This window comes from Muntiacus reevesi, chromosome 13 (assembly GCF_963930625.1).
Source record: "Muntiacus reevesi chromosome 13, mMunRee1.1, whole genome shotgun sequence".
Taxonomy (NCBI): Eukaryota; Metazoa; Chordata; class Mammalia; order Artiodactyla; family Cervidae; genus Muntiacus; species Muntiacus reevesi.
Window position 1 is genome coordinate 4,415,324 of NC_089261.1, and position 23,553 is coordinate 4,438,876.

The 23,553-nt window shown below is 52.5% G+C and overlaps 1 protein-coding gene across 3 annotated transcripts; it reads left to right on the forward strand.

The window, feature by feature from the left end:
- Positions 1 to 2,025: 2,025 nt before the first annotated feature.
- Positions 2,026 to 16,434, forward strand: LOC136145829 (SEC14-like protein 4). Of its 3 annotated transcripts, none has more exons than XM_065904512.1 (12): positions 2,026 to 2,222; positions 4,307 to 4,382; positions 8,017 to 8,060; positions 8,368 to 8,427; positions 8,554 to 8,742; positions 10,269 to 10,364; positions 10,665 to 10,725; positions 11,626 to 11,709; positions 12,011 to 12,117; positions 12,192 to 12,331; positions 12,427 to 12,596; positions 14,268 to 16,433. In XM_065904512.1, exons 1-12 carry the CDS (start codon positions 2,205 to 2,207, stop codon positions 14,405 to 14,407), a joined length of 1,185 nt encoding a protein of 394 aa, XP_065760584.1. In that variant the 5' UTR covers positions 2,026 to 2,204; the 3' UTR covers positions 14,408 to 16,433. The 3 variants fall into 3 exon arrangements, with proteins under 3 accessions (XP_065760584.1, XP_065760583.1, XP_065760585.1); XM_065904511.1 differs by lacking the exon at positions 2,026 to 2,222 and adding an exon at positions 2,585 to 2,691 and having other exon boundaries at positions 14,268 to 16,432; XM_065904513.1 differs by lacking the exons at positions 2,026 to 2,222; positions 8,368 to 8,427 and adding an exon at positions 2,585 to 2,691 and having other exon boundaries at positions 14,268 to 16,434.
- Positions 16,435 to 23,553: the final 7,119 nt, after the last annotated feature.

Sequence of the window (23,553 nt, forward strand, 5' to 3'; positions counted from 1 at the left end):
AACCACAAACAACTTTAAGCTGGAAATATTTTGTTAGTTAGGATTATTATTGGGTAATGTGGTAAACGATTGAAGGATTGTAATAATAGGTATTGTGAGTAGTTTTTAGAAGAGCTGAAATGGATTTGCAGTCCTGCCAGAAACATATGAATGTCTCCGTTTCACCAACTTATGACGAAATTTGTTATCGTTTTTAAAACGATTTTGTGTATGTGTATTTGTGTGTGTTTATTTTGTTTTCTTGCTGATTTATCAGAGGAAAAAGCATGTCTTTGCTTGTATACATATTCCTTTGGTGACCTGGAGGTTGAGTATTGACCACTTGATTATTGCCTCTGTACATTCTCTCTTCTGATAATTGGTGTCTTGCATCCTTTGACCATTCTTATCAATTTGCACGCCTTCTTTATAATGGCGTTTCCCAACCTTTTTTGGAACCAGGGACCAGTTTCGTGGAAGACAGTTTTTCCACGACCCCCAAGGGTGTGGGGGTTGATTTCAGGATGATTCAAGCACATTACATTTATTGTGCACTTGATTTCTACTATTATTACATCAGTTTTACCTCAGATCATCAGGCATTAGATCCCAGAGGTTGGGGACCCCTGCTTTATAAGGATATCAATTTCTGTCCCATTTTATTTTTTCCCAAATTCACATTAGCCAATATTGACTTAATACCTTAATTCCATTTCTTGTTTCATGGATTTTTGTATGTTTATATAGTCAAACCAATTGATTGCCCTTTGCGATTTCTGTCATTGCTTTTAAGTGCAGATCATCCCCTTCTAGAAGCATGGTAAGCGTCACTTTTAGTTTCTTTTAGCCTTTGGTAATTTCTTTCATTCTTTTTCCCTTAAGATTTAAAATCCCTCCAGGACAGTACTGCCTAAATGAAATATAATGCAAGTCACAAATGTGAGCCACACATGTAATCTTAAATTTTCTGGTCATCACATTCTTAAAAAGTAAAAACAGAAAAGGTAGAGAGCTCAGAGGACTTTTAGGGTAGTGAGCTTGTGAACTTACTCTCTATGATACGACAATGGTGACTATGTCATTCCACATTTGACCAACCCATGGCATGCACAACACCAAGAGTGAATCCTAACGTACACTATGGGTGACAGCGTTGTAGATTCATTGATTGTAATAAATGTCCCATCTGGTGGGGGGTGTCCACAGATGGGAGGCTGTGGCGTGAGGGGACAGCGGGTATATGAGAGCTCTCTATACTACTTTCTGCTCAATTTTGCTGTGAATCCAAAACTGCCCTTAAAAATAAGCTTATTAATTTAAAAAATTATAGATTATTAAAAAGTGAAAAAATGGTGCAATTAATGTTAACAATATATTAACCCAATATATCAAAAAATATCATTTCAACATGTAATCTGTACAACAATTAATGAATGAACTATTTCATTTCATTTTGGGGACTGCTGTCTTCAAAATCTGGTGTGCATTTCATAGTGACAGCTCATCTCCATTTGCACTAGTGACAAGCCACGTTCCCAATGCTGGACCACACATGGCTGGTGGTCACCAGCTTGGCTAGCAAAGCGCAGAACGTGGTTTGACCCCAAGTGAGGACAGAGCGTAAAGGTTCCAGTGAACAGACTAACCACCCTCTTCACCTTCACCTCTCACCTGCTCCTCTCCCTCGAAAATTCCTGCCCAGGCAACCTGGCTCACCGTCCCTGGTGACCTCTGCCTGGCTCTCGGATGCTGCCCTGGACACCTGTGTCAGCTGCCCAGCACCTTGGGCTTCCCAACCCCTCCGCCACCCGCCTGGGACTGCCATCTGTCCACTGCCGCCTCCCACTCCCAGCCTTTGGGCTGAGGAGCTCACCCTGGGGAGGGAGGGTGTATTTTTAGCTCTCTATCCCAGCAGGTCATTGCCCTGGTGACAGTCTCAACAGTAATAACTATGATTAGGAACACATCCTGGGTTGCCTTATGTAATCCTTCAGACTATCTCTTTTTTTTTTTTTTTTTTTGGCCAGACCTCAGGGCATGTGGGATCCTAGTTCCCCAACCAGGGATGGAAACTTCAGCTCTGCTGAAGACTTCCCTCTGGGAAGTCTCAACCACTGGACCACCAGGGAAGTCCCTCCTCCAGGCTATCTTGAAGGCTGAAACCATTCTGCATCCCGGCAGTGCCCAGCCTGTGGTCAAGACCAGGCGAAGGTTGGCAGGAAGGCATGGGACCACCTGGAGAGGTGAACTAAATTTATTAAGTTTGTTGGGAAGGAGATCTGGTGTGATCCCTGAAAGCTGCCCACGTGTCTTTGATGCCCCCCTGTCTTGCCTGTCCCTGGGACCCTGTGGGAGCCCCTGGGATGAGGTCGCCAGGAGGTGGGAGAAGCCTGGTGGCCCTCCCCATCCCCTGACCCCCGCCTGGAGTCTGTGCTCTGGGATCCCTCTGGGGCAGGTCACCTCCCTGCCCTGGGTAGGGTGTGCCTTAGCGACTTGGGAAAACTCCCCGAGCCGGGGCGCAAAGCTGGCGGGATGGGGCGGGGAAGGAGGGGTGCTCTCCAGGGCGTGGGGGCGGGACTGACATCCGATGCGCCCGGCAAAAACAGGCCAGGCGGCGGGGCGGGCAGACTAGTCCTGGACACTGGCGCTCAGGGCACCATGAGCGGCCGAGTTGGGGACCTGAGCCCCCAGCAGCAGGAGGCTCTGACCCGGGTGAGGAGCTCCGAGGGCGTCGGGGAGGCTTGGGGAGGGGCCGAGCAGCCCCCGGGGCACAGCCGGGAAAGGGGACCCTGGAGAGCGCGCGTCCAGCCGGTGGCTCCAGCGCTCAGGTTGTCCAGGGAGCTGGGCGTCCACCTGGGCCAGGAGCCCCCATCTCTGGGCCTCTCTGCGACTCAGCCCAGCCCTGCCGGCGCCCGGCCACCGAGCCCTGTCCCTTGAGGAAGGTGGAGGAGGATGGCCCTGCCTTTTGCACTGAGGCAGCCTTGGGCAGACAGCCGCCCAGGTCTCCTGCCCGGATTGCAACCTTCGTTCGGTTTCTCTGTGTGGCTTTCTGAATCCGCAGGCCCCAAGCCTTCTCCCTGTTGTTAATGTTTTCATTTAAGGGAAATGGTGGGGGGAGGGAATTGGTGCCATCCAGACAATCCGATGGGACTCACCTGAAACTGAAAGTGAAAGTGAAGACGCTCAGTCGCCTCCGACTCTGCGACCCCAGGGACTGACTATAGCCTCCCAGCCTCCTCCGTCCATGGGATTTTCCAGGCAAGAATACTGGAGTGGGTTGCCATTTCCTTTTCCAAGAGATCATCCCAACCCTGGTCTCCCGCATTGTAGGCAGACACTTTTATCGTCTGAACCACCAGGGAAGTCTGGGACTCACCTGGTGGTGTCTTAACCATGAGGAGGTCTTAGGTGCTGCAGCATTAATTCTGTTTGCCAGGAATTCCTCAGCAATCCAGTGGCAGGACCCATTGCTGTGGCCGGGGTTCAATCCCTAGTCAGGGAACTAAGATCCCACATCCCCGTGGCATGGCCAAAAAAAAAAATTGGGTTGCAAATGGCCAGAGACTAGAAACTCTGAATTCGGGGTGACAGGGCGGGGAGCATAAGGGTTTCACGACCGTTGTTGTTCAGTCGATCAGTCATGTCTGACCCTTTGTGACCCTATGGACTGCAACCCACCAGGCTCCTCTGTCCATGGGATTCTCCAGGCAAGAATACTGGAGTGGGTTGCCATTTCCTTCTCCAGTCACAACCGTGGCTCCCAACTGCAGCCTATGAAAGGGCAGTTTCAGACTCTGGAGAAGGGTTTCTTTTGAGGCTCCTAGTTTGTGAACCTCACGTGTATCTGGCACCTGCCACAAGCCAGGCCTGAAGCTAAAGGCTTTACCTTCACAAACTCCTTTGACTGGCACATATGTATCATTATCCCCACTTCACAGATGAGGAAACTGAGGCTCAGAGAAGTTAAGCTACTTGCTTCCAAGTCCAGACCCTCATGATGCAATATCCAGGCAACATCTTCAGAATGTTCTGGTGGGCCTGCATCAGATTCACCAGGGATGTTTGTAAAAACAGAGATGGCACAACCCTCCCTCGAACCTACAGAACAAGGGTCTTGTGGGGCAGAGAACCCCTCAGGTTTGAGAAGGATCCAACTCTTCCTGCCTTGGTGGGCTGAGGGCTGGCCCCTTCCCAGGTTGCAACCTGGGCATGTGCTGCTGGCTCTGCAGGGTCCCTGGGCAGGACTGACCAGCAGACTGAGGCTGGGAAGGTCTGGACAGGGTGGGGATTGCGGGAGTGCCTCTGACCATTCTATCCCCTCCCTCAGTTCCGGGACAACCTTCAGGACCTGCTCCCCACACTGCCCAAGGCTGATGACCACTACGTCCTGCGCTGGCTCCGAGGTGAGGCCAGCTGCCGTCAGTGGAGGCTGACAGGGGGCGGGGCTGGGGTGGGAGTGGCTTCAGGAAAGCGGGTGGGAGACTGGGGGACAGCCCTGAAGAGTGAGCTGGAATCTCAGTTCCCACCCAAATCAGCACAGCACAGAAGTCCTACGGAGCCTCAGTTTCTTCATCCATAAAGTGGGCATGAGGCTACCTCCCCAAGGGTTGTTATGAATTAAACATAATTCATAGCATTATGAATTATGACGTAGTGCCTGGGTGTACACTGTAGAGGGTGTACACCCTCTGTAGGGGGTGTAGTGCCTGGCATGGGTGGGCAACAGGGTGAGGTGAGGTTGGAGGTAACACCTGGGAAGTTCTCAGGATGACAGGCCTGGCCAAGGCTTGAGTAAATACCACTGAACTGTCTTCAGGCCTTGCCCTTGGGTCTAATTCCAGTTTCTTGACGACAGGGCTTCAAGTGTCGTTCATTTAGAGATCTGACACCACGTGCCCAATGAACTTTCAGAGAGTGGGTGTAATTAAAGGCAGAGGAGGAATTTCCTCTAGGAATTGCCAAAGTAGTGCAGAATAGTTAGAACGACAGAAACCACCCTAGAACTTAGCGGAAAAAATTCATGTCATCTCAGCCTACCCCATGGCATGGCTTTTGAGCTTGAGCCAAGAGAGAGGTCAGAAGCCAGGCTGGAATCAGACAGAACAGTGATTGCTAGCAGGGTGCCCATACGAGTTGCCTCACTTTCCTGGTCTGTGTAATACTGGCCTCTACCTTCAAGATGCCGTGAGTCAGACCTGAGGTCATGGGCGTACACAGCGCCTGCACAGAGGAAGGCCTCCCTTCTGTTCTATTTTATTTGACTGTGTTTTTTCAAATTATTGGTTTTTTACAAACTTTATTTTTAGAACCATTCTAAAAAGATTTACAGAAAAATTGTGACGATAGTACAGAAAGTTCCCATAGATGCTGCATATTAACACTTCACTTTCATATGATTGTTTATGACGATTAATGGACCATTATTGCTATGTAATTAGTGACTGAAATCTGTGTTTTATTTAGATTTGCTTAGTTTTTTTCCATTCCGGGATCCCATCCAGGACACTACATTCCATTTTCTTGTCTTGTCTCTTTGGGCCCTCTTGGCTGAGGCAGTTTCTATTTCATTTTTAATGTCATTTTAATGTCTTTTCCCCCACCCAAGCTAAAAAAAGGACTTGGAACAGTAGATTTCTTTTCTTTTTTTTTTTTTTTAACTTGGAATATAATTGCTTTACAATGCTGTGTTAGTTTCTGCCGTACAACAAGTGAATCGCTTCTGTGTTACATATGTCCCCTCCCTCCTGACCTTCCCTCCCCCCACCCCCATCCCACCCCTCTAGGTCATCACAGGGCACCGAGCGCCCCACTCGCTGTCTGTTTCAGTGTCTATATGTCAGTGCTGCCCTCTCTCCCCTGTGTCCACACATCCATTCTCTACACCGCTATTCCTGCTCCGCCAATAGGTTCATCTGGATCATTCTGGGGACGGTAGATTTCTTAAAGCCACGTGATAGAGCCTCAGACCCTCCTCCTCCTTTGAATCTTTTTGGGTTTAAAAATCAGCTTTTCAGGTACCTCTTGGGTCTTAGATAAAAGAGTGAAATGTATGCACTGTAGGCGACTGGGTCAGGGGAAGGAAAAGGACCTAAGATAGGAAGAGGGTGCCAGGCATCCGGCGCCTCCCCTTCACAATGCAGATCTGCTGATGCAGCTCTGCCCCCTTCAGCTCAGCTCTCCTCCCAGCATCACAGGCTCCAGACAGGACCAAAGGCCGGGGCTGAGCTCAGTTGGATGCAGAGGAGCCTTCCTGACCCTCTCAGGCCGATTCCTTTGTTTTCCTTTCTCCCCATCCCTCGTCTGGGTCCTTCTCTCCCTCTGGGATGCCAGCTCCTCAAAGGCAGGGACTGTGCCTGCCCCGTACTCCCAGCCTGACATAGAGTAAAAAAGTTCTGAAGACCCAGCAGCAGTGTTCAAACCACTGTCTATAGGACCAGAAGCCATTCTCAGGTTCTCAGTAGAAAAATCTCCTAGAGACATCTCACAGAGATTTTTTTTAAACCAATAAAAGAATATCAGGTATGATTATGCACTAACAAATTTGAAAATCTAAATTAAATGGATACATTCCTGGAAGAAGAAAAAGAAAGCCCTCAGTAGATCAGTAAACATGAAAGACATTTAAATGTTAATAAAAACGTCCCCTCCCCTCCAAACTCAGACCACAAATGGCTTTGCAGGTGAATTTCTCCAGTTTTAAGACCAGCTAATTTCTCAGTATACAAATTGTTTGAGTTGTTTTCAAATATATGAAAGAGTGAGATTTATTGGGTACGTTTGATTCCCAAGCTAGCTAAGGACAATAAAAGGAAATTCTAGGCTCATTTCACTTACTAATGTAGATGTAAAGAAGTCTAAATAAAATATCACATAACAGAATCCAAAAAGGTATTAAAATTATGCAACAGTACCAAGGAAAGTTTATCTTGGGTATGCAAGAAGAGTTCAACATCAGAAAACCCAGGGAATTCCCTGGTGGTCCAGTGGTTAGACTTAGAGATTCCACTTCAAGGGGCGCTGGTTTGATCCCTAATCAGGACGATCCCACAAGTCACACAGCCAAAAAAAAGAAAAGAAAGGAGAACCTATCAGTGTCAACAAACACATTAATGGAGTTAAGGATAGGAAGTTGTATGGCTATCTCAGTGTAGAAAAGGGCATCAGAAAAGGTTCAAACTTTATTTATAAGACAAAAGTCCCTCATGACATCCTTTGAATAACTCTTAAAATGATAGTCCCAGATAAACTAAGGCTCAGAGAATGGAAGTGACTTACTAATGGTTGCAGAGCAAATAAAAGGACAAAACTGGAGTTTAAGCTCAAATCTGACTCCAAAGCCCATGCTCTTACCACTCCTAATACCAGGAGCATCTCTGCTCCCTGGGGGATGTTAAATATTGCAGGCTAGATCAGCTCTAGAGTGAACAAGTTTAAAAGGCCTGGAGGAATTTCTCTGGTGATTCAGTGGCTAAGTCTCTGAGCTCTTTCTTAATGCAGGGGGCCCTGGTCCGATCCCTGATCAGGGAACTAGATCCTACATGCCGCAACTAAGAGTTCGCATGCCACAACTAAATATCCCACGTGCTGCAACAAAGACTGCTACTAAGCCCCGGCACAGCCAAATAAATAAATATCTTCAAAATAAAGGCCTGGGTACTGTATAGCACAGGGAACTATATTCAGTATCCTGTAATAAACCATAATGGAAAAGAATATGAAAAAGAATATATATGTATATATAACTGGATCACTTTGCTGTAGAGCAGAAATTAATACATTACAAATCAACTATACTTCAATCAAGTTTTTTTTTTTTTTTAAGGCCTGGAAAATGAAATCAGGAGCCTTCCACAGTCTTCGAGAGGATTAAAGATCCATGCTTTTTTAAAAAAAAACTTTCCAGACCCCCCAATGTATTCCTGGAGCACTAGGAAAGCTCCTCACCCCCGGAGCTTGTCTCTTTATGAGCTGTCAGAGAATGGCTTATGCTGCATTCTGCCTCCAGCCTCCTCTTACCACACCGCCTTCTTCTTGCAGCCCGGGACTTTGACCTGCAGAAATCAGAGGACATGCTCCGTAAGGTGAGACCCTGTGCTCACGAGCATCCTGTCTCCTGCACGTTGCACCCCAGGAATTATCCCCAGGGATTATCGACAAAGGCCAGGGCCTCTCGCCCAGTCCTGTTCTGTGTTTCTTCTTCCTTCCCCCTCCATCCCTTTCTGCCTCAGACCCGGGTCCCCCACAGCCCTCGTCCTGGCGTTCCCACCCCCAGTCCTGTGTTGGTGGCGCCTGGGGTGGCTCTGGCAGGATGCTGGTGTCCGTGGGCGGAGGGGCGTGGCCTGTGACCCCTGGGGCAGGCGGGCTTCAAGCCCAGCTGTGCCTCCGCAGCACGTGGAGTTCCGCAAGCAGCAAGACCTGGACAACATCCTTGAGTGGAAGCCCTCAGAGGTGAGCCCACGCGGGGTCCCCCAGGCCACTGCCGCCCCCTCAGTTCACCCACCGCGTCCAGCTGCCCGAGGGAGCGGGACCCGGCCTGATGGGCTGCTTCGGGCCGGGCGCTCACCCCACGTCCAGGTGGTCCAGCGGTATGACGCCGGTGGCCTGTGCGGCTACGACTACGAGGGCTGCCCCGTGTGGTTCGACATCATCGGGACCATGGACCCCAAAGGCCTCCTCCTGTCAGCCTCCAAGCAGGAGCTGATCCGGAAGCGCATCAGAGTCTGCGAGTTGCTTTTGCACGAGTGTGAACAGCAGAGTCAGAAGGTATGCGAGCGGGTAGAGGGCACGTGGTGGGGCCAGTCTGTCTAAGGGGTGGTACCAGGACCCACTAGAGAGGCACGCGCTCCTCCCTAGCCTTCAGCACCACTGGGCTCTGCTTCTCTTGCAGTCACCCTTGCACGCGCATCTACCACGCGCGTGCCATTCTCTGCTGGTGTGCACCAAGGCTGGCCAAAGCCCTTGCTGACCTTGGTGCTACGAATCCTCTCGCGCTGTTCCCCCGGATCCCTGGGAACAGTGGGTGATCAGCTTTGCTTACAGAAAGGATGTCCCTTGATTGTGTAACTATGAAACCTGATGGGGGAGCCATTGCCTTGGACATCCCCAAAAGCTGGTGACCCTTGAATCTGGGCACATCCCTGGTGCCCCTATGGAGTTACCGCCAAAAACTGTGGGGCATGGGGCTTCTAAGCCAAGAAGGACCACACCCACCTTTGCAGGTCTTCTCCTGGCCCCTGACTCTGCGTTTCCTGGTCACTAGCCTTCAGAGGGAATCTAATGCCAAGTGTAGCCGGGTTGGTTTTGCGAGTCTCAAGTGTCTAAAGCTGTTATGGCACTGTGGGATATTATGGCTAATACATATGTGTCCTTATGGGACTCCACACGAGGACAGGCCCTGCGTCCCCAGCGTCTGGCACAGAGCAGGATGCAAAATGGAACCCCATCGAGATGTGTGGCAGGCAGGAGAGAATTACCTAATGCTGTGTGTCGTGCCTGGTTTGAACACGTGTGTGTTCAAACACATGTGTGTTCTCTTGTAAGATGGCTCACTTATAGTCTCAAGGCAGTGTCTTCCACTTCACAGATGTTCCCAATCGGAGCCAGCAGTTAAGGTGATGACACTGGTATCTGTTAAGATTTAACAGGCACTGGCCAAGTGCCAGACACTGGCTTTGTTGAATCCTCACAGCAGATCTCTCAGGGCCTGGAATTATCCCCATCTTACAGAGGAAAAAAGTAAGGCTCAGAGGGATTAAAAATCCACCCAAGGCCTGGTGACTCAAATGGTTAAGAATCTGCCTGCAATGCAGGGAGACCCAGGTTCGATCCCTGGGTTGGGAAGACTCCCTGGAGGAGGGAATGGCAACTCACTACAATATTCCTGACTGGAAAATCCCATGGACAGAGAAGACTGGTGGGCTGCAGTCCCTGGACTCAAAGAGTCAGACTCGACTGAGCGACTAACACTTTCAAAGCCACGCAGCCCCCCAGCGGCAGTTCTGGCGTGGACTCAGCTGTGGGGCTGCATCACTGGCTGACAAGTGTACTACTGTGTGTGAAGATGGCCAGTGAACAAATGACGTCTTTAATGGCACTTAACTCATTCCAGGCTACAGTGTTGAGCAGTGTGTGGGGGCCACCACGCCGAGGCTCAGAGGTGGCACCTCCTTAGACCCTGGATGGGCTCTGTCTGTTGGGGAAATGCTGTGGGCAGGGGGCAGGACGGTGGAGGGAGGGTCCTCCTGGCTAGAGCCGTCATCTGATCCGAGTACCCGCTCTGTCCCGTGCAGCTGGGCAGGAGGGTCGACACGGCCGTGATGGTGTTTGACATGGAAGGGCTGAGCCTGAGACACCTGTGGAAGCCAGCGGTGGAGGTTTACCAGCAGGTGAGGTCGGAGCCACACTGCCGCAGCAGCTTCTGGTCCATGGACGAGGGGTCACTTCCCAGGGGCCCCAGACAGCAGCCAGTGACGCTGACCTGGGTATCCACCCTCCAGGGAGAAAGAGTCTGAACAAGAGCTCCACTGAGGATGATGGCCATGCTCCCGGGGAAGACGGGATGGGCTCCTGGGGTGGGGGAAAGGGGCTCTGGGGGGCTCGTGTCTCAGCAGCGTCAGGGGCCGCAGAAATCCAGGGTCTGGAGGTGTTGGAAGCTGGCCTCGCTCAGACTCATCTTGACCCAACAGTTTTTTGCCATTCTGGAAGCAAATTATCCGGAGACGATGAAGAATTTAATTGTTGTTCGAGGTGAGCCCACGATGGGGATGACCTCCTGGGGTGGGAAGGGTGAGGAATGGGGGAGGGGGACAGTGGGGAAGCCACCCAGACCAGGGACTGTCAAACCGTCCTGGGTGGAGAATGGGTCTTTGTTTGTTCAGCTCAGTCCTCCCCTGATTCTTTTGGAATATGCAAATCACGCTCTCGTGTGCTGCAGCAATGTCAAATACGCCATGTCTCTAAATGTTTACTGTTATTTTCTTTACCGACCTGGATGGGGACTGGCATCAGAGAGTCCATGGACGGAGAATCCATGGAGTGGAAACAGTCTGTGCCTGCAATGGCTGTATGACAAAGGGCTCACTGCATGTGTTCTAGGGTCAGATGATCTGGCTTCCCATCAAGTCTGTGGAGCAAATCAAGGTCACCTTACTGAGCCTCAGTTTTCCCATTCTGTAAAATGGGGATACAATGGCACCTTCCCTATAAGATAGCTGTGAGGTTACATGAGATAGTCTCTGGGGAAAGTGTAGCACAGAGCCTGGCCCATAGAAAGCACCCAGTAAGCTTGAGTCATCCTGGTGGAACACGAGTTCGAATGCAGATGCCTCCTCCTTGCACCCAAGAGGGTGCCAAGGCAACGTGGGCAAACCGTGAGTGTGGAAAGGAAGAGGCACCCCGGGGAATCAACACTGCTGATGCCTTACATCAAGGGAAGAAGAGGCAGCCATTTATTGTATCATTCGATCTGCACTTTCCAGTTAGGAGTGCTTAGCCTCAGAGAGGGTGAGTGAGGAGCTGAAGGTCTCACAGCAGGAAATGGCAGCATCTAGGTCTCTCCAACCTCTGTGCCGCCCATGCCCTTGGCTGTGACCCTGTGTATCCAGGTCCTCTCCCGTCCAGCCTCTCAAGGGAGTTTGTGTGTTCCAGCCCCCAAGCTGTTCCCCGTGGCCTTCAACTTGGTCAAGTCGTTCATGGGTGAGGAGACCCGAAGGAAGATAGTGATTATGGGAGGTGAGTGATGCGGCCTCCCAGCTGTGCCACCTTCCCATCTGCCTGGAAGCAGAGGGTAGCTCCTCCTCTTTACTCAGGCCCTGACCTTGGCCCCGACCCTCAGTGATCTTTGCACACTCATTCGAGGCTCCGGGACCTAGACGATGGCCTGGGTGGCCATGCAGAGCGCCTGGGTGTTCTCAGGAGTTGGTGCCCAGGAGAGCCAGCATAGGACACATCAGGTCTCTCCCTGGGCTTGGCCCCACTGCCCTCTCTTGAGCCCCCGACCCCCCCCACAGAGCCCCACTTTTTGTCCCCACAGGCAACTGGAAGCAAGAGTTGCTGAAATTCATCAGCCCCGACCAGCTGCCCGTGGAGTTCGGGGGGACCATGACCGACCCCGACGGCAACCCCAAGTGCCTGACCAAGGTCCGGTGCCCAGAGGACGGGGAGGGAGGGGGGGTGGCCGTGGGGCAGTGCCCGCTCACCACTCTCGCCCACAGATCAACTACGGGGGCGACGTGCCCCAGCGTTACTACCTGCGCAACCACGTGAGGGTGCAGTACGACCACCAGGAGACCGTGGGCCGAGGCTCCTCCCTGCAGGTGGACAACGAGATCCTGTTCCCGGGCTGCGTGCTCAGGTAGGCACGGCGCCCCCCACACACACCCCTGGGCGCGGCCGGGAGGGGCCCGGAGCCCAGGCAGGGGGCGGTCAGTGGGGCCCTGTCCCCTGCAGGTGGCAGTACGCGTCGGACGGAGGGGACATCGGCTTCGGGGTTTTCCTGAAGACTAAGATGGGGGAGCGGCAGCGGGCCGGGGAGATGACGGAGGTGCTGGCCAGCCAGCGCTACAATGCCCACATGGTGCCCGAGGACGGGAGCCTCACCTGCATGGAAGCCGGCGTCTGTAAGAGCTACAGGGTTCACGGGGTTGCTTTCCTCCTCATGGCGGAGTAAATGAGCTGACATCTCTTGCCCGTTTCACCCCTGTTTGCTCCTATTTCCAGCTCTCGGGGTGGGTGTGGGGGTCTGTGCAAGCTCCTAGATACCCCCGAAGCCAGGGGCACCAGCTTCAGGTGTTGGATCTGAGGAGAGGCCCCCAGGCATGGGTGCAGGGACGGAAAGGCATGGTGGAGTGCAGGGTTCGAAGCCCTTGGACTCAGCTCCTGGGAAGACCCCCCAGCCCACTCTACAGGCTAAATGAGAGACAGCTGGAAAACAGCCACGAGCTCGGCGTCAGGGCTCCCAGCCTGCCCACCTGCGTGGACCACCCGAGGAGGTGACCCTTCCAGGCGTTTGTCCCCCATTCCCAGGCCTCTCGGGCTGGTCTGTTTTGGCAGAAGCGGTGTTGCCCAGGGCCATCGCTGACCTCCCACCTCTATGGGAAACAGCACTAGGGGAAGGGAGACCCAAGGTTGATGTTCCCTGGAGAAGAGGAATGAGTTCAATCGGGGCTTCCCAGGTGGCGCTAGTGGTAAAAAATCCGCCTGCCAATGTAGGAGGCATGAGATGGATTTAATCCGTGGGTCAGGAAGATCCCTTGGAGGAGGAAATGGCAACCTACTCCAGTATTCTTGCCTGGAAGAGCCCATGGACAGAGGAGCTTGGCGGTCTACGGTCCATGGAGTCACAAAGAGTCGGACACGACTGAGTGTCTGAGCCGGTCACATCTAGTTCACTTTTGTGGCAAAGCAGGGATTAGAAGGGTGCATACAGAGAAACCTGATGACTCATCAGATCCAGATTCATGCTGGACCTTGGCAGTGAACAAAATGCCTCTAAAAGAGACATAAGAGGGGCCTCCTGGTGGTCCAGTGGTTAGGACTCTGCACTCCCAATGCAGGGGTCACAGCCCACCACCTGCTGGGCTCTGGGCCCCTCCCGACGATGCCCAGGTATGGGAGGGCCGCATGCCTATCTGAGCACACAGCCCAGGAATAGGATCTCATTGTCCACCTGGTTGGCAAACTAGGATCCCACATGCTCACAGCATGACCCAGAAGTTTATTTTTAAGATAATAAAAATTTTAGGGACCTCCCAGGTGGTCCAGTGGCTGAGGCACTGCGTTCCCAGTGCAGGAGACCTGGGTTCAATCCCTGGCCGGGGAACTAGATCCTGCATGCCATAGAAAAGTCTTCTCATGCCACTGCTAAGACTTGGTGCAACCAAATAAGTAAAATAAAAATATTTTTAAAAAATAATAAATTTTTTTAAAGACATGAGAAAGTGACTGATGGGGAAAGTAGGGATCGCCTCTGGATTGGAATATCAGGATAAGGGAATCCCAGTCCCACCCCTCACTTGCTCTGGAATCATCAGAAGGTCTTACCAACCTCCGTAAGCCTGTATCCTTATCCATAACATGGGTATGATCGTACTTCCCCTGGGGCCACTTTGAGGATTCAGGGAGCTGTGAGCAACTTATGTGATGCCCATAGACGGGCTGATGCATGCTGGTGGTTACTATGACTCCTGTTGCGAGCACAAGCATCAGCTAAGGAGACCCCCTGCTCAAGGGCACCTGGGTGGGCCGGTATGCCGGGCTCGCTTTGCCTGCTTCCTCCTCTGTCTTTGCAGACGTCCTGCGCTTCGACAACACCTACAGCATGATACACGCCAAGAAGATCAGCTACACTGTAGAGGTGCTGCTCCCCGACAAGGCCTCCGAGGAGAAGATCCAGGGTCTCGAGGACTCAAGACAGTCCCCAGCACAGTGAAGACCCCGCCGCCCTGGTGCCCGAGCTCTCTGACCCCTCAGCACCCTGCCCTGTCCCTGCCCTTCCAGGCAGAGCGGTGCTGGAGAGGACCACGGACAGCCTCCCACCTCACCTCGCCTCGCCTTGCCGTCTCAGCTCCTCGTGGGCCCACCTTGCTCGGTGGCCCAGCAGGAAGGGGACGCCCGGTGTGGGGCCCACGGGAAGATCCTGGCAGACACCCCATCCCCTGTTCACAGGGAGAACCCTGAGGATAAGCTGGCATCCAGGAGGAAAGGTCCTGCCTGCAGAAGCTGCCCTTATGTCCTTCCCAACAAGGTGGCCCCCATCCCAGGGCGCACCCACGCCTGGCCCTGGTTTGGGGGGGCTGTGCCTGAGTCCCGGCTGCAGGGAGCACTGCTCAGGCCGGAAGAGCAGGGAAGCCCCATTCTCCGCATGTAGGGGCTCTGCAGGGATGTGCAGGGAGGCGGCTGGGGAGAGGGATGGGCAGGGCTGGCAGGGGGGTCTCTGTTCTGACAGAGTGTCAGCTCTCCAGGTTGGCTCTACCGCCTTTGGAGGGAAAATCAGAAATAGAGAGTGAGCCCTGGCAGGGACAGCCATCAGGGGGAAGAGCCATACTCAGGCTTCCGCAGAGCCGAGTCTCCCAGGAATTCAGTGTCCCCCACCCCACCCCCACCCGCTGTGATCCAGTCGACCTTCAGCCTGGTTTTTTTTTTGGCTCTGAGTGGGGCCAGGACCCAAGCAGCACTGGAGGGAGCTGCAACGGGCGTGCTGGGGTACAGAGTGGAGCTGCCATCCTGGACTCGGACTTGCTCCTTAGGAGAACCATCAGGCTTTTCCTTTTCCTCCATCTTTGCGTCTCACCAGGGGGACAGCTGAAGTTCGGCTGCCAACCCTCCTCCTCCCGCGCCCCAAATGCGACTCGGCAGCAGGCCAGTGAAGGCTTTATTCCTCAATGGCTGGCTCTCCCGGGCCCACAGCACACAGTCAGGACCACCGCCTGCTCTGCTGGAAGGACTGCACCCAGCAGGAAGCTGCCAAGCTGACTGTGGTTCTGAGGTTGACTCTAGTTGGCAATGAGGCCATCTACCGGGGCCTGGGTGTGCTTCCCCGCCACCCTGCTCCCTGCCCCCTGCCCTCTGGCTGGGCCAGGCCAGCGGCCCCCAGTTCCTCTGAAGACCCGGCCCCAGGCTCTGGACTCCTGCTGCCATACTGCTATCCCACAGGGTGGGATGCCGGCCACTCGGGTGACATCCCCGGGTGTGAGTGGCCAGACATCCCTGTGAAAGGGGTCCTTGCTGCCAAGCATTAGCATCCTGGCCGCCCAGGCCCTTCCCAGAGACCGGGAGCCTCCTTGAGCCCCACTCTCCAGGTGCTTTGCCAGCAAGAAGCCCGCCTCTGGTCCCTTTCCCACTCTCAAACTCTGTGCTCTCATCTTCCCTGGTTAATAAGAGGTTTCTTGATTTCCCAGAGCCTGTTTTAGGCAAGGACATAATGAGGCTTGGGAAGGTGGGGGTCTTCCGGTGAGCCAGGTGAGGTCCTTTAGGCCCCAGCCCTCCATCCACCATGAACGATGGAGCACAGAGTCTGAGCAGGGGCTCTGCTGCTACGCAAAGCAAACTGACTGAGTGAAACTGAATGAATGCCAGTACTTCCCTGGTGGTCCAGTGGTTAAGACTTCGCCCTCCAATGCAGGGGGTGTGAGTTCACTTCCTGACTGGGGAGTTAAAAATCCCACCTGCCTCAGGGCTAGAAAACCAAAACATAAAGCAGAAGCAATGTTGTAACAAATTCAATAAAGACTCAAAAACATAGTCCACATCAAAAAAATCTTTAAAAAAAGAAAGAAAGAAAGTGAATGTCATAAGCCAATGCTACAAGGCACTCCTAGTCCAAAAGTGTGTTTAATAATTTGGTAAGAAAAAAAAACTGCCTCACCATCACCAAGGGGACAGCCTGGGGCCGTCAGAAAAAAAGTCACACAGCATCTCCTGTCCAAGAGCATTCCCACATCCCGGATGTGGCAGGCTTTCCCATCACCCCAGTTGCACGGGTCACCCTCTGCGCAGCCTCCCAGTTGAAGGGACATCGAGAGCCCTCAGGGTCCTGGCTTCCCAGGGCCGTGTTCCCACCGCCCATGGCAGGCTGTGGGGGGCAAGGGGGCCCTATGCCAGGTTTCACTGGGCCCAGGTGTCATGATGGAGACTCCCAGGGCCCTCCTGCCACCTTCACGTCCCTCGCCGAAAAACAAGGGGTTTGTGGATATGAACACTGACCCTGGCCTTTCTAACCACCCAGAGCCAACGGCCTAACCCTCAGCACTGCCTCACATGGTTTGCTTGCAGGCAACAAAGACTGCTCCGTCCCAAGCACAGAGGTTTTCCGAGGCTCTGACTGCAAAGAATTTACACAGACATGGCTATGACATGCGGGTCAGATGCTGTCACGGCGACTCTGAATCCCAGAGCTGGCCGAGAGCATCTTGTGTTCAGCCGTGAGGGCAGCAGTCAATGCAGAAGTGAGAACAGAATCTCCTTACCTGGAGGGGGCGCTTCAGGAGCTAGAGAAGGAGCGTGTCTTCAGCAACCTCCATCCCTGTGTCTTAACACTTTAAAAATAAAAGGTGGGGGGCAGGATGGGGAGGAATTCCCAGTGGTTAAGACACCACACTCTCAGCCAAAGGCCCAGGTTTAATAAAAAAAAAATTCTTTTTTTTAAATAACAAATTTTTAAAAAAGGAAGTAGCCCAGAGAGGGGCTGGTTTACCCGAAGCTTGTTTTCTTGTTCGTTCACTCATTCATCAATGTTTACTGAGCGCCCGGTGCCAGGCACTGCAGGTCATGGGGATCCTGGGGACACTGGACTGATTTGACTCTGCTAATGGGAAGCCTGCCTACAGTGAGGGAGGCAGAAGCGACTCGTATGATCATCAAGTGGGAGGGCGCCATCACATGGGCTTAGAGGGGCAGGAGCAAAATTCTAGGGGACCCTTGAAGGCACAACTGAGAGATGTGGGGGGGTGGGGGGTGACCAGGTGCCTTCCAGACGGAGGAATGGGGTGAGGGCGGCTGTGGGGTGTTTGAGGCCGGAGGGAAGCCAGAAGGGCTCTTGGGCGACGCTGCTAATGGCTCTCTGATGTTTGTCATTTCTTTGTAAACAACTGTGTGTACACATCTGGTAGTTATAACAAAGCAAAACGATTTTTTAAGGCAGGTTACAAAACGACCCTGTTGTTTGTCAGGAAAGAATGGCAAAATCTTGGCAGGAGGCCACAGATCAGAGCTCTTGCTAAGAAGGAGGGGGTTGGAAATCCCCAGGCCTCACCTGTCCGGAGGAATGGAGCCGGGGCCTGCCCGTCCCAGCTCTTCTGGCTGCAAAGCCGCATGACCTTCCAGGGGGCCAGAGGGAGGGATACAGGCGAGGGGCCTACAGGGCTGTTTTTTTTTAACGTAGTTGGAAAGGCTCTCGTGCCCCTCAGATCTCCACTGCTGTCCAGCTCACCTTCCAAAAGCCCAGGCTGAAGGGAACACATCTGTGAGACAGTCACAGCTTCACCAGCGCTCCATGGCACAGCACTCCACAGTTTGCATAGACCCTTTATATGTGACCCTGAAGCACCCAGGAATTATAGCCCATTTTACGGGTCCAATAACCAACACTCGATGAGGGGGCGAGCCTTGGCCAAGAGCTCCATGTCCAGCGGCAGAGGTGGAGCCAGAACCCTGGTCAGCTCCCAGCAGCGGCCCTGCCCTGCCTCTCAGGGGAAGGGAGGGCCCATGTGGGCAGGTGGGACTCTGCCAAGGAGTGCCAGCCTGCGGCAGGGGGCACACAGCGGGACTGAGTGAACAGCGGGGTTCCTGGGAGTGGGGGTGGAGATGCCCAGGGTCTGGACAAAGCTGCTCGGGCATTTGTGCCTCTCAGCGGGACGTGACTCCACTCCAGCTCCACTCCCACGACTGGGTGCCAGGCCTGGGCTGAAGCTTCACCTTCAGAAGCTGGGGAGAGTGAGGATCAGGGCGGGAAGGGACTTGTCAGGTCGACGAACAACGTGAAGAGGAGGAGGGGACTTCCCTGGTAGCCCAGAGGTTAAGAACCCCACCTGCCAGTGCAGGGGACACGGGCTTGATCCCTGGTCCAGGAAGATCCCACCTGCTGTGGCAAACGAAGCCTCTGCACCACATTACTGAACCCGAGCTCTAGAGTCTGCAAGCTGCAACTGCCGAAGCCCCCACGCCCTAGAGCCCTTGCTCTACAACAAGAGAAGTCACCACTCGCTGCAACTAGAGACAAAGCCTGCATGCAGCACTGAAGCCCTGGTGCAGCCAAAAATAATATTTTTTTAATTTTAAATAATGTGTTTTTTTTTTTTAAAAAGAGGAGATGAGATGTGAACCCAGGGCCATCTGTGCAAACAGCACGGAGCTTGCTGAGCACACTTAGTGGGTGGGCTTTGCATCAGGAGGCTTCAGAGAGCAGGCGGCTGCGACAGGCCTGGGCTGCGGGAGTGATGCGGTGACCATGGCGACCTCGCCTTCGGCCATCAGAGGGCGGTGTTAGGCCAGCAGGGCCTCTGTCCCCGAGGAAGCAGGAACTGGGTCCCTCGGCACACTGCTCAGGAATGCAGCGCCTTTGAGACCCAAGAAGCCAAGCTTACCAGACTCCAGGCTATTTGGGGCCGTCTGCAGAGGCAGAAAGAGGGAGTCCAACCAGGGTTCATATCCTGGTTCTCAGCTTGCTGCCTTGCTCACCACATACGTCTGGACTCACCCCCAGCACCACGGCCACTGCCCTGGTCTGGGCCTCTGTCATCTCTGGCTTGGATGTTTAGAAAGGAGCCCATGGATATCTTTATGCCTCTTCCTGCCCTCTTCCGTCCACACTCCACAGGGCAGCCAGAAAAATATCTGAAATGAAAATCTGATCACATGTTTCCCTGCATAAGCCCGTTCCCCCCAGGAGGGGTCATTCTCTATGGTGGTTGACCAGGCCCTCTGGGACTTGACCACACTGGGCCTTGACTGCATCTCCCCCACCCCAACAACCTGAACTCACCAATTCATCAAGCTCTGTCCTTCCTCCCTGCCTTTGCTCAACCTGGACTTCCTCCCCAGTCTTTTTTTAAAATTTTTGGCCACACCATGCAGCACGCAGGATCTTAGTTCTCTGACCAGGGATCAAACCCACGCCGCCTGCATTGGCAGCGCAGTCTTAACCACTGGACCACCAGGGACGTCCATCCCTCCCTAATCTTGCTCCGTGCACCCTCAAGGCTCCCGGAGCCCTCATCCAGGAGGCCTTCCCTAGGCCTCTTCCCGCCCCCTCCCAGCAGGGTTCAGGTGCCTTCTCCGTGTTCTCGGAGCAACAGGACCAGTGCTCATCACACAATGGAGCTGTCCCCTGCCTCGTATTGATTCCTGTTGACCCCCACCTACTCTATCTTGTGTTGATTTTGAGAAATAAACATAGTCTTCCCTGCTTTACAGGGGAGGAAAGTAAGGCTCAGAGACACGTTCATTTGCTCAGTGATGGTGCCACGCTTGGAATTTGGGACGTCAGGCTCCAGAGCCCTGCGTCCCCCTCACCCATCTACCCCCAGAGGTTGGGTCATACCAGGAGTATGGCTGGAGGAGGGCGGAACCCGGCAGCGTGACTCAGCACTCTGGAGAGGCCCAAGGAGAGGGCTGGGTGGGGCAGCCACAGAACAGAGGACCCAGAAAGGATGGACTCGCCGAGCCATGTCGGTGTCCTGGAGTTGAGGGCAGGGCTGCTTTATAGGGCCGGGGGTGGGGGCGGGGGCGGGGGAGTGGGCGGGGTTTGGCACAGCGGCGCTGCTTCCGGCCTCAGATCGCAGTGCCGGGTGCAGCATCTCTGCACACAGCTCGCTGCTGCCATCTTGAATTGAGTGTCTTGTGCAGAAAGGCCCACTGAGCTGAGGGGTCGCCGCGGCCATTTTGCATTAGGAACTCTGGTCTGAAGAGCCGATGCGAGGTCTCTGCATGCAGCCCCTGTGAGCAATGAAAACTAGACTAAGCACAGAGGAAAAGGGAAAAAAAGGTTAGACTTTGTTTCATTACCTGCATTCTATTTTAATTTCCCGAGAATTGTTCCTGGGCTTTGCCAGTGACACCAGGGGCTTTGAGGAGAGGAAGCAATGGAAAGTCAATGTGTCATGGGTACAGAGTTTCAGTTTGGGAAGATGAAAAAGCTCTGGAGGTGGATGGTGGTGATGGCTGCCCAACAGTGTGAATGTCACTTAATACCATTCAACTGCACTCTTAAAAATGGAAAATTTTATGTTAGGCATATTTTACCACAGTAGAAAAAAATTTTTTTAACAGATACCTAAATATAAGAGCTAAAACTAAATCTTGGGACTTCCCTGGCAGTCCAGTGGTTGGGAATTCATCTTCCAATGTCAGCAATATGGGTGTGATCAGGGAGCTGAGATTCCCATATGCTTTGCAGCCTAAAAACATAAAACAGAAACAATATTGTTACAAGTTCAATAAAGACTTAAAAAACGGTCCATATTTTAAAAAAATTGAACATAGAATTACTACTTGCAATTCCACTCTTAAAGATACACCCAAGAGAAGTGAAAATATGTTTTCACAAAAATTTGTACAAAAAATGTTCATAGCAGCATTATTCATAATATCCAAAAAGTGGAAATAACCCGGATGTCCATCAACTGATGAATGGGTAAGCAAAATGTGGTGTATTCATGCAAAAAAATGTTATTCAGCTATGAAAAGAAATGACATTGATACCGTCTACAATATGGATGAGCCTTGTATATATTATGCTAAGTTAATGAAGCGAGTCAAAAGATCACATACTATATGATTCAATTAATATAAAATATACAGAATAGGAAAATCTGTCGAGATAGAAAATAGATTAGTAGTTGCCAGAGGCAGGAGCAGGGGTACAGGAAATGGGGAGTTACTGATAGAGGGTACAGTGGCTTTTGAGGTGGGGATAATGAACATATTCTGCAATTAGGGACTTGCCTGGTAGTCCCGTGGTTGAGAATCCCACCTTCCAATGCAGGCAATGCGGGATGGGAGAACTAAGATTCCATGTTCCTCGGGGTGACTAAGCCCATGCCTTGAACACTGCAGAGCCCATGTGCCCTGGCAGCCCTGTGTCAAAACTAGAGAAAAGTCTGCCAACTGCAAGAAGATCCCATGTGCCGAAGCTGAGAACCCAACCCAACCAAACAGAAAATAAGTATTTGTAAACAATATTCTGCAATTAGACAGTGATTGCATAAGATTATACAACCTTGTGAATATACTAATTTTACACTTTAAGAATGGTGAACTTGTATGTGAATTCACATTTTAAGAAGGAGGTGAAACTGCCCAGAGGGGAAACAGAGAAAGTAGACCGTCCCAGGGTTCTACCCAGAATACCACTGGGACCGGGGCAAAGCGCCCTTTCCTAACCTCCCTCTCCCACAGTTCCCCTTTCATCTCTCCTTTTTAGGCCACCCCACCTCACCCCGCTATGTTCCGAACCCCACCCTGGCTTCTTCCCCAGCAACGTTCACCGCATGGTGAGGCTCCCTCACCCCCTGGACCCCCTCTGTACTCACCCAACTGGTTCTGATACGATGGCATTTCGCGTTTCCTAGTAACTAGCGTCTGTAAGGAGGGGTCCAGGGTGTGGAGCGGGTGGCCCTGTCTACCCCCTGCGATTGTTTGCTTGTGTCCTGGTTGCTGCCCTGGGCCCCTGAGAGCTTGGCAAACTAGGACTTGGAGAAGACGGGTACTGTGGGTGGGGGTTCAGGGGGTTCTTTTTCACCAAGGTCTTTGTTTTGATGTAGGGAAACCTATTCTCCTGGGCTCAGAATACCCTGCAGCCCGAGGTGAGTGGACCGGGTTTCCTAGCACGCGATGACTATTCACTTTTATCGAACACCTCCTACAATCCGGGTACAACGTTGAGCCCTTTGGGGGAAGGTGCGCCTGGCCAGTGGCTCCATTACAGGTTTCAGAGTCAGACGGGCTTGGGTTCAAATCCTGGCTTCCCGTTTCTGGGCTGTGAGGCTTCAGAAAAGTTTCTTAATCTCTCTGGTCTTTCATATCCTTAACTGTAAAATGAGGATACCCCTACCTGTTTCCAAGCGGTTTGATAAGGATGTAATGTTCTCAGCACAGAAATGGGAGGCTGAGAGCTCCAGGCAGGCAGGGACCCGACCCATCGTGTTTACTGTAAACACGTGTTTACATGGCGTCTGCGTCCCCAGCTCTGCCCTCCCAAGACATCCCAGCCGTGCTTTTCACCCGCCTCGCTCCACGACTCACGCGGTCCCCTCTGCGGGGTCGGGGGGAGTTGCCCTTTCCTCTCCCCCAGTCTCCGCTAACTGACATCCCCCTTTCTCAAGGTCTGGCTCAATGACACCTGTATCCCACTGATCCAGGATTTCCGTGCCTGGATCTTCTCCCTGTTTGCGGTGGAGCCTCCAGAGCTGAGGCTGAGGAGCGGCCTCCAGTGTGACAACAAAGTGATGAACTGCATGGGCTTCTCTCTGGATAAGGTACTAACCTCCTCTCTGCCTCAGTTTGCTTGTCTGTAGGATGTACTTAATGATAGGAGCTACCCAGAAGGGGGCTCTGACGTTTAAATGAGGCGATGCCCTTAGTTTGGGGCCTGGCACGTAAAAAGCCTTCAATAAACGCTGTAGATCTGTGCTAATATGGTAGCCATGTGGGGCAACCTATAATAAAATTAATCAAAAGGTAAGTTAATTAAAACTAACCACATGCTGGGAAAGATTGAGGGCAGGAGGAGGAGGAGGTGACAGAGGGTGACATGGTTGGATGGCATCACCAACTCAATGGACATGAGTCTAAGCAAACTCCGAGAGATAGTGAAGGACAGAGAAGCCTGGCATGCTGCAGTCCATGGGGTTGCAAAGAGTCAAACACGACTTAGTGATTGAACAGTAACAACAACCACATTTCACATGTGACAGCTGGCTACCAGGGATGCCCACTGGGAACCACCCCCAGATACAGGACATTTCCGTTGCTAAAGAAAGTTCCATTGCATAGTGCTGTCAGGCATGATGATGATAATGTGAATTTGCAGTCTGGGTCAGGAAAAGCGCTTAAGGATATCTCTCATACCCCTCAGCTCCT